The 10,797-nt window shown below is 45.5% G+C and overlaps 2 protein-coding genes across 2 annotated transcripts; both read right to left on the bottom strand.

Moving 5' to 3' along the window:
• Positions 1–8,755: 8,755 nt before the first annotated feature.
• On the bottom strand, positions 8,756–9,472 carry LOC308327825 (phosducin-like protein 3; the record flags this gene model as incomplete). Its single annotated transcript, XM_080781382.1, has 1 exon — positions 8,756–9,472. One exon carries the CDS (start codon positions 9,470–9,472, stop codon positions 8,756–8,758), a length of 717 nt encoding a protein of 238 aa, XP_080637508.1.
• A 707-nt stretch (positions 9,473–10,179) lies between these two features.
• LOC308328632 (cytochrome b-c1 complex subunit 7-like) lies at positions 10,180–10,515 on the bottom strand (the record flags this gene model as incomplete). Its single annotated transcript, XM_080782607.1, has 1 exon — positions 10,180–10,515. The coding sequence occupies one exon, from the start codon at positions 10,513–10,515 to the stop codon at positions 10,180–10,182; it is 336 nt and encodes a 111-aa protein (XP_080638733.1).
• Positions 10,516–10,797: the final 282 nt, after the last annotated feature.

The following is a 10,797-nucleotide window of genomic DNA, read 5'->3' as shown; positions in this document are numbered from 1 at the left end:
ATGTTGGTGATAGCTTTCAGTGTGCAACCACCTTTACTGTATGACTTTCACTCCACTATATTTCTAAAACAAATAATATTGTACTTTTGACTCCACTTCAGTACATTAATGAGTTAACCCTATTAAGCCCTACTTCAAATATGGTGAAAATATACAAGCTCACAACACGTCACATTGCAATGCATTGTGAGCTTGTAGATCCGTTTTTATCCCTCGATATTATTGATATTTTGTTGTTCGTGTGTGTGTGTGTGTGTGTGTGTGTGTGTGTGTGTGTGTGTGTGTGTGTGTGTGTGTGTGTGTGTGTGTGAGAGAGAGAGAGAGAGAAAGAGTAGTACAGTAGTGTTGAGGGTGGTACATGTAAAAAAGGTTATTTCGCTCCTTTTATTTGACGTCCATCTATACAGTAGATAAGTGGTCAAGTGTTCTTGTAAATCCAGATCATTAAGGTCACTCTGTCTTTCATTTTCCTGTTTAGTTCAGTCATGAAATGTCTATGTAATAGTAATATGGTAATATGGGTAAAATGGGTCTTTTGATGTATTTTTATTTGATCCTTTCCATTGCAGTGCTACACCGCATGGGCATAACTTTGTAATGGGTAGATACTAATGTATAATCCATATTGTTCCAATGGATGGGTGGATCAGTCAAAAACCGACTATAAAAAAAATCACATTTCATGGGAAAAACGGAGCAGAAATCTACATTTTCCTCAACCATGTCAGTTGATAGCATAAATAAATCACTGTAAAAAAAGAATTGTCCTTGGACAACACCATACTTGTGTCAGTCAAAGTTGACTATAGCTGAAAAACACAGTTGATAGACTGCCATACATGGCTAATGAAGCCCACCTAGTCCAAGACAAGTCAAAATCAAGTCTATCTAAGTCTATATTGTGACTGTGTACGTTTTCATCTGTAATAGTGAGTTTTATTTTAAGTATTTGTCAATCAGAAATGAAAATGTAAAAGATGTTTCAGATATGGAAGTCTGAAGCCTAGTCTGTTCAGCTTTTGTCGACATGCTTTAGAAAGGAGGCAAAGAACAACAACGTGGATGGATAGCATGTGGACATGACGTTTCAAAGGAATATGTTGAAAAAAAATTGCCTTTGGGGAGCACCCACTACATCATAGTAAATATTCCATAAACTTGGCAGCCACATGACATCATGGGGGCACACACAAAGCCAGGTGTTGGAGGGGCTGATGTAACGATTATGTAATCGTTACAGATCCATTACCCCAGCTCCTTGCTCATTTACTATGAAATCGTGCATTTCCCGTCAGTCAGTCGGTTGGTTGGTCACCCATATAAGGTCATGCCTCGTGACATCACGTGACATCAGGGATGGAGTACCCTGATGTCATCAATATTGGCCAGCAACTGTACATCTGACCTCAAACCCTTAGATATCCATATATGGAGCTGGCCTGTTCTGACATTCCATATGTTGATCCTTCCCCATCCATCCTTCCTCTTCGATGTCTCCCTTTTGACTGATACTTTAAACTCTAGACGTGCCTGCCCCAAAGTTATTAGTGCATCCGCGCCCGGCAGCCGGCGAAAATTAGATCAGGCCCGGAAATTAAGGCCCGGCCACAACTGGGCCCTCATTAAACCCTGTACACTCAAGACACTGCCTTATATGGAGCTGACCTGTTCTGACATTCCATATGTTGATCTGAACACATCAAACCCTGTACAGTGTACACTCAAGACACGCTCCATACAGTATATGGCCAGTACAGAATTCATTGCATATGTTGATCTGACCCCCCATGCCAAAGCGCCAGCGCTCACCCAGCAGTCTGCTGTCACCCAGGCATCCGGATGCTGTCACCCAGCAGTCTGCTGTCACCCAGGCATCCGGATGCGCTCACCCAGCAGTCTGCTGTCACCCAGGCATCCGGATGCGTTCACCCAGCAGTCTGCTGTCACCCAGCAGTCTGCTGTCACCCAGTCATCCGGATGCGCTCACCCAGCAGTCTGCTGTCACCCAGGCACCCGGATGCGCTCACCCAGCAGTCTGCTGTCACCCAGGCATCCGGATGCTCACCCAGCAGTCTGCTGTCACCCAGGCATCCGGATGCGCTCACCCAGCAGTCTGCTGTCACCCAGGCATCCGGATGCGTTCACCCAGCAGTCTGCTGTCACCCAGCAGTCTGCTGTCACCCAGGCATCCGGATGCGCTCACCCAGCAGTCTGCTGTCACCCAGGCATCCGGATGCGCTCACCCAGCAGTCTGCTGTCACCCAGGCATCCGGATGCGCTCACCCAGCAGTCTGCTGTCACCCAGGCATCCGGATGCGCTCACCCAGCAGTCTGCTGTCACCCAGGCATCCGGATGCGCTCACCCAGCAGTCTGCTGTCACCCAGGCATCCGGATGCGCTCACCCAGCAGTCTGCTGTCACCCAGGCATCCGGATGCGCCCTCAGGCGTCTTACTGGTCTAACGAGGGTATGTGCGTGACATCATCATCATCATACTGACTGAGTGGCAAAAAACTCTCTGGCCTTGACAGCCCATACATCCAAACAGAAAAGTCCTATCTGATTGCATTACATTATGTTAAACTCACTTTCTCACTTGCACTCGATTTGACACTCCCTTTGCACCCGCATACCCTCTATATTACCCCCGGTGGGTAGAACCTCAAACGTCTGAATATTAAATTAGGATTGGAATAGAATTAAGCTCTTCTATATTAACAGTTGATACTATTGAATGTTTGGTAACTTTGGCTATCTTAACGAGAGAGCCTTTGTCGAGCTCCAGCTCTACCTCAGCATAAGATCTTCCCCGTCCATAAGAAGGAATGTTTCATAATTACACACAGAAGAGAACAATTGCAGAAGGTCTTTCTACTTTCTATCTGAGAGGAATATGGACCAGACTCCATGAACAGACTGGAAAACCTCTAATTCTGGAAGAACCCAGGGAATCTCCTCCTAAAAATTGGAATATATAGATCCAGTGGTAACTCACATTTAAATACAAATTATCCTCCCCATCAATAAGATGGAGTCTTTCATAACTACACTCCTCATAGAACAATTCTGCCATACATAATTCTACCATATTCTTCTTCCATCAATTCCTAATATTCGTCTCTTTCATCTAGTTCCCGTTCTACTTTCTTGCCCGTTGATTAGTCGTGTGACCATACCATTAACAACCTATACCGTATAAGGCATAACATTTTCTTTAAGTAGCATGTAGCGGCCATAGCTGTCATGACAAATGTGACGAGGTCAGCACAAATGTGATGAGGTCTGTCCATTTTGGGCACATTTGGGCAAGTGACTCTTGCTGTTTTTAGCCCAAGGAGTGTTTTTTGTGCAAAACTAATGCTTGGAATGGATTCAGAATCATGAAAACCCCCTACTTTGACATGTCACATTCTACTTTCACGAGTAGGCCAGTGCCCGTTACAGTGAAGGAAAGATGCGTGCGAAGGGTTTTAAGGGCACACGCCCTTTTGTCTTATGTGCAAACTTAATCTTTTATGGAATATGCAGCAGCAGAATGCTTGTGACGTATTATAGGAGCAAATGTCTTAATCTCTCCAGAGACTTTCTCGTGTCATGTCTCGCCTTAGGATGCTGTAACCAGATCCGCTATGCTGTAGGATAAACCCTTCAGCCAGGAAATACCTCATTTCTCAGCCTTGTTCTCCCTCATTAAGTGGATCGGATCTGTCTGACAAAAAGACGGACAGACCGGGGTAGTCTCAGACCCAGCGAATATGCAGTAGAGCACAAATCATGAATGTGTGCCTGGTCAAACCACTGATACAATTATGCCAATGGTTTAGTGAATTAAGACCTGCATGCTCTATGTAAGCCCGACAAAGAGACGTCATAATATTTCCCCATCGCCAAACAGATCCATGGGCGGTAGGAGCACATTACTGGCAAGCTGATTTTAAAGGTTTAGTCACAGATATGGGAAAGTGGCTCAACCGTGCCACACCAGGTAGATGCCACAACATGAAGAAGATCACATAATCACATACCACAGGAAATGTAACAATACACTGTGAGCCTGTGACGTGACCCAAAACCACAGAACACTACATTGTAGATGTGTTGAGCCAAGTGTGTTCACATGCAATTTGACTTGATTGTGGCATTGCACTGAGAAGCTAATTCGGCACAGCAGCTATGAGAACTAGTTAAATCTGAGTTCAAGCTTGGTCTCAGGAGACAACTCGATTTAGACTCGGGTAACACAAGCCGTTGTCTACAGTACTGTATAAGATATAATAGTAAGATATACAAAAGTTAAATATAAGTAAAAAGTAAAAGGAGTAAAATGAGGAGACAGACAGACAGGATGACACACAGATAGACATACACCCAATGACTGTCGTAATCCCTGGTTTATACTCTCTTCTTTTTTTATACAGCAATTTTTTCTGATGCAGAGAGAAACAGAAAAAGCGTGTTGTCAGAGAGAAATAAAGAGGGAGTCTGTCTGTCTGTCTGCCTGCCTGCCTGCCTGCGTGCTCGCGCTCATGTGCGTGTGCGAGTGAGAGAGGGGTCAGAAAAGCACAGCAAAGCCACACAGAGACACCCAGGAGAGAATGTGTCATGGCTGCCTTTATGGAAATAAATTAACACTGGAGAGAATGAGCCAAGACTGTCCTATAAACACGGCTCCTGGCATGAGTCGAAAGACACCCTGGGATACCCGCTGACCAACAACATCCCCACCCTGAGGTCTGATCTAATACGCTGTCCTACCGTCATGTGGAGCAAAAACTTGGGCATCTGAGTCTTGAAAATGCCAACCATAAACCATTGTAATTGTCAATCTAAAAACAGTGGATGGGGGGGGGGGGTCCACTGGGCTAAGAAATTGAACTGACACTGTGAAACCTCCAAACCCGCGGGATCCAGTCGAGTTAAGAAGATGTGCTGCAGGACCCCCGCGGTGCATTGTGTTTCCAATCTAAGAACATCTGCACTGAGTTTGAAGAGTATAGAATATTCCTAAACTGCAGAGGTCCCATATAGGCTGACCCTGGCTGTAACTGACACAGACTGGCACAGTCTATCTATAGTAACATCTGTTCCGCCTTAGCAGCCTAGTAGGTAGGTACAGTCACCTTCACAATTCACTGATAAGCAGATCATAAGACCTCACTGGCTGGAGCATTTCCAGGAGGATTTCTCCCTCTCCCCATGCAAGACTGAGCAAGATGGAACCTATACCCACCTCCTCACTCCTCCTCCCTGCCTGCACCCCACAACCTCCCACCTCCCCAACCAACCCATGACATTTAAGGGCTCCTGGCATCCGTTTGAAGTGGGAGACGAGCATTAGCTCTGGTTTCCTGCCCAAAATCCCACACAAGCCAATAAAATGTGTGCAGGTCTGAAAAGTAGCAAAAGGATTCCTGTCCAACTAAAACGTTAAACAAACAAGCATTTGTCAGCACATTAGAATACCTACACAGTGGAAGGTTCGAATGAAGAAGTTACCTTTACCTAAAAATAAGTCCTATTTCTCTTTGAGCGTAGATGTGCACAGTACAGTGTGTGTGTGTGTGTGTGTGTGTGTGTGTGTGTGTGTGTGTGTGTGTGTGTGCGTGCGCGCGCGTGCGTGCGTGTGCGTGCGCGCGCGCGTGTGTGTGTGTGTGTGTGTTTTATATATATATTACAGTAATCCCTCTGGCAGGGCTGAGGGGGTAGAAAGGTCAGAGGGAAATCCCAGGAGCTTCTGAATTCATTTTTCGGAGGTGGAAGTGGGACTTAAGCCCTTTCCCCTCAAAAACGAAAACCTAGCTCTAAGTAGCAACAGTAGGCACTTGGAACCAGTCCCTGGAGATATTTACGTGTTGACGCTGATCCTGATCAACAGTGCTCTCCTGATTGACCTTTGTTCATGTTGCTACAGTACGTTCACACTGTGCATGGACTGCACAAGCTAGGCTAGTTTAGGAAGCACTGCCATCTTCTGGCAGACTCGCACATTTCACCTCCTGGATTGGATTTGTTTAGAGAGAAAGGTTTTTGGTGATAGGCTTGGACTTTTTGCAGGGGCCAGTTCCGAATTGCAAGTGCCCTTTTAGAGCGGTTTTGAAGGAGAGTAAATTCACATGCTTTTATGACTGTTGTACTTAGTAGGGCGTTCCACATTTAGGTGGCATAGCAGTAGACCGAATTAACCTTAACCCCTTGTTTGAGCCAAAGATGGGGTTGGATTTGATTTGTGGAGCTGCCTCTTGTGTTGTGTTTGTGGCCGTCGTCCGTCTTTAATGCTGAAGTAGTTTGACAGACCACATTGTGTGTCTCTTTGTGTTGTAACTTGTAGAGTATTTTGTAGACCAGGCCCATTGAGCAGGGGTTAAATGAGAAGGTCTGAGGCCAAGCAGTAGCCTGACGGTCAGTTTGTTTTGGGATGTCTGAAGCCTTGTTTTTAAGGCCTTTGTCATACTATGGTACCATGAGGTGCATGCATAGTCGAAGTTACATTGGACGAGTGCTCCTGCTAGAATCCTCAGTGTATTTGGACTGTTTAGTACGTCGGACCAAACACTTACATCCTACTGACCAGTGAGGAGATCCTGTACAAAACTCTTCTTTGGTTGACTTATTTTTTATTACTTTAATTTAGTTGGCATTTTTTCTTTACAACCAGACCAGGATTACTGCATGTTTTTGTGAGGGTACCTACCTACCGTAGGAGACATGGGGAGAACATGAAAACTCCACACAGAAAGGCTCTTTCGCCAACCCCACCTAGGGTATGGTCACTGATGACACGAAGGAGGGAAGACGCACCCAGCACCCACAGTGTTCCCAGCGGGAATCGAACCCAGGACCTTCTAGCTTTTTCACTGGAAAGATTTGCCTCTGAAATACAATCCAGCCATCCAGGTAGGTAGGTAATCTATTTTCTTGTGATAACATTGTCACCCACTTTGACTGTGAAGCCATCTGCCTTGCAGTGGTTTGTTTTTGACCCAAAGAAGATAATCGATTCAGTTTTAACCAGGTGCAATGATAGTCTGTTATCAGTGAGGCAGGTCCAATCACTAATGTTGTTCTCAAAGTGAGGACCAGGGACTATCATGGTTCCTTGAAGGAATAGCACCTAACAGGTCTGTGACCTGAGAGAAAGGGTGTACTTGAAATTAAAAAGTTTGCGAACCATGTCAGTAATGTAGTCTTCTCCCATAGAATCTCTCATAGAACCACTACAGTAATGTAGGAGAAAAACTGGCAGGCAGACTCTTTACATAGATTCACTGGAGAATGTCTACAAAAACAGCAATGACTTACTGTATGACCCCTTAGGGATCTGGAGGCCAAGGCGAAGGCCTCCTATGACTGTGTGTCAAGTTTGGTCACATATACAGTAAGTGTGTACTGTAGTGTGGTGTAATACAAAATATTCCTTTACCAGATAAATTCAGATAAATCAGAGAGAGCGTTAACATCTCTTCAGTATATATAGTAACATTTTAGTTATTTAACTTCTAAATAAAAATGCAGTAAAAAATAAAATCACCTGTGTGAAGTGAGGGGCACTCTTATTGTCCATTAAATTGTCAATGGGAATTTAATGTTTGTGTAGGACAAAGGTTGTACACATATACCGGTACACCAAGAGCTGGACATGGGAGGGGCTAGCGCCCCTCAGAGAAAATAGGTCTACCCACAGGTGGGTACTGATACAGTATTATAGACACAGAACTAAAATAAATGGACTTGTAGGTCTGCTATTTTGAGTGAGCGACACCAGAATTGTACGATGAAATTTTAATCGGGCTTCACCTAATGAAAACAGTGCAGACAACAAAGCAGCAACTATGGAAGTATGGAGATCTGTAATCTCAACCATCATGCCATATCACTATATCACTGTGAACAACCCTCGGTGAGGCCTTTGGGAGGCAAGCAGCAAGCGTAACCGCAGCACCATGACCCTGCGGAACCATTGTCGACCACTCCTGAATGAACTGTCTGGTGCTGGGACTCTGGTGCCACGCACAGGTCCTCGCTCTACTCCTGGTGAGAGCAGGAGTGGACCTGGTGAGACGTAGGAGGGGCCCGGACAGGAGACAACCCACAGAGCCTAGTCCCTCCACGTGCCAGAAGTGTACCTCCCAGCCCTGGCAGAGTAGTGCTGGAGTAATTCCAACGGATTGTGTGACCCTGGTTTTTCCCTAGTGGGACTGATAGAGGGTAGCTACTGGGACGTAAGTCGGGACTTGATCACTCCCGGCTGGGTCGCCTAAGTGAGGGGTATGATGTTGAGAGACCCGAAACCCCGTTGACCTCAGGATACATCACTGAGGATACGTCCCAGGTGCATCCATGCGATGTTTTTTAGTTATAGTCGCAGTGCAGTGTGCATCAGCAACAGAGGTATTCATACAGAATGTCTTCCATAATAACGTTTTACTGTATGTCACTAACAGTACATAATGTTATTAATATACATATGTGTCGAGCTGCTAGTGATATTTTGGAAAGTGTCATATCCTATAGTGGCTAGAGGCAAGTGTCATGCTTTCATAGCCTTGAATAACATTTAAAACCTCCTAGGAATGTGGTTAAATCTTCATGCAGCTTTGTGTCTGTCCGTTTGAGCGTTTGATTGTCTGTACACAGAATGTGATGTATGATAAGAGCACCCCTCACTTCACACAAGTGTGATTTTTTTTGCTGCACAGATAAAAAAACAATCAGATTCCAATCTGGATAGGGCATAAGTTGTATTTGTGCTGCCAGTCTAGTCTTCGTCGTCCGAGTCGCTGTCTTTCTGCGTGGGGAGTGACGATCTGATTGAGGACATGAGTATGTCCTGGAGTGGCTTCCTGGGGTTCTCCTCCAGGTCCGTTTTCACAGCTCCGCTCTGCGATAACCGCCACTCCAAATCTTCAGCCTTTGGGTTCATACCACCGAAGACAAGTGGTCCGACATACTGCCCCTTCAGCGCTCCCTCAAAGTAGACGAAGATAGTGGGCAGGTTGTGGTCAGGATAGTTGGGGATACAGGTACTGGAGATGGACTTGAGGAACTTCGTCTGAGGGAACTTGCTGGCCAGCGTGTGGAGGTGCTGGTTGATCAGGGTACACAGGGGAATGCCCTGTCTGTAGAGGTGTAGCACAACCCAAACGCCGGCTCCAGCCTGGCTGACCTCCTTGACATAGTCCTGTCCAGAGATCTCGCCCACCTCCCCGAACACATTCTTCACCTCAGTCACCTTCCATTCCGCGAGGCGCTTCCGCCTGTACATCTCGATGGCAGCCTCATCCTCTTCATCGAACTCGTCCTCGTTTTCATCCAGCTCATCAACTGTCATGCTTTCATAGCTTTTCACAGACCGCTGCTGTTGGAGAGCCAACTCTTCCTCCTCTTCATCATCTTTGGGGATTTCTTTGGGGGGAAGAATGCCCTTCTTCCGCAGAATATCATTCCACTCTGTGTCCTCATTTGGGTCCTGCATTGTGACAACTGAATATTCTTGTTACGTTCTCTTGTTACGCGTTTGGACCTTTCTAATAGTGCTGGACCCTCAGCGGCTTGCAGTATTGGATATTTGAAGGCCAAACTATGATGTCAGGATGACAACATCAGTCATCTCCATATTCAGGCATAACCCACAGATGGGCCCCACAACTAGGAGAGGGCTCTCCAATATTTGATGGTTTGTTCTTTTTCTTTTCTTTTTAATGAATTACAATTTATTATATTGGTTATTATTTTATACTAGAGCGGTGCCCGTTGTTGGGGCACTGGCCTACTTTGAACGATGCAAGTTGGAAATGCATTCCCCACCCAGTTATCATGTGTCCCTTTTATGCCCTTTGTTAGTTCTTTGTTAGGCATGCCCAAATATGGAGTCTATGCAGATGTCAGAATAGGCCAGCTCCATATATAGGGATATAGCGATGACCAGTTCCAGAGCCCGGATAGAGGCTATTGTGCTGGTCTTGGACAACGCTATATCCGACCGACTCGACACCGGGCACGGCACTCCTTGTGGTGGCGTGTGTCGAATTTGAAGTCGGCGGGGCGAACGGTTCTCGGTTCTCAAGTTACGTGGATTACAGACGTACACACTACACACATAGACTTGCCGCATTCATAGAAATATATATGAAATATTTGTATACCAAACAAAGGTCCAATAAAATTATCACAGCATATATTTTATTTCCTGTCATGCTCCTCTCTCTCTTTCCTTTCACGAATAACCTCCTCCAGGTATGGTGTCAGATAATGGACATCCTCCTCATATGTTGTCCTCTGGTCTTTGGGCAAGATGTGGTGCTTCATGGAGAGGTCCAGGGCTCTCTTGAACCGGAAAGTCCTGTCATTGTACACATTCTCCGGAATCCTCCGCAGCGCCTCCTTCACATCATCATCTTCATGAATGGTGTCATCACGCAACAAACCGAGCTTATTGAAGCCACATAGGTTGTAATACCATTTGCGGAATCCAAGAATGAGACTCCCGGTCACTGATGCTGGTGCCCTCAATGCCATTTTGTTTGCACTAGCAACCGCTGTTTTCTTTGCTCTTTAGCAGTTGGAACTAGCTATAGCCCTTGGTTTCTGTGTCTTGCCCACTTTCTGACAGACAGAAAGAACCTAACCATATAAGGTTTTTATAAGTTTGCTTTCTACCTATTTGTCTTTGATCTCACGCTAATGCCCCTCACTAAGTGTTGAAAGCGTTTATGCAGAACTGCCTCAAATATCGCATCATCAAAAATATGATGTCAGTGATCCAAATATGAAGATCCACACAGCTCCAACTGCCCTACT

This window comes from Protomyctophum bolini (assembly GCF_963924005.1).
Source record: "Protomyctophum bolini genome assembly, chromosome: 14".
Lineage (NCBI taxonomy): Eukaryota > Metazoa > Chordata > Actinopteri > Myctophiformes > Myctophidae > Protomyctophum > Protomyctophum bolini.
Note: the sequence above shows the minus strand (reverse complement) of the source record. Positions and strands in the feature narration are given on the sequence as shown.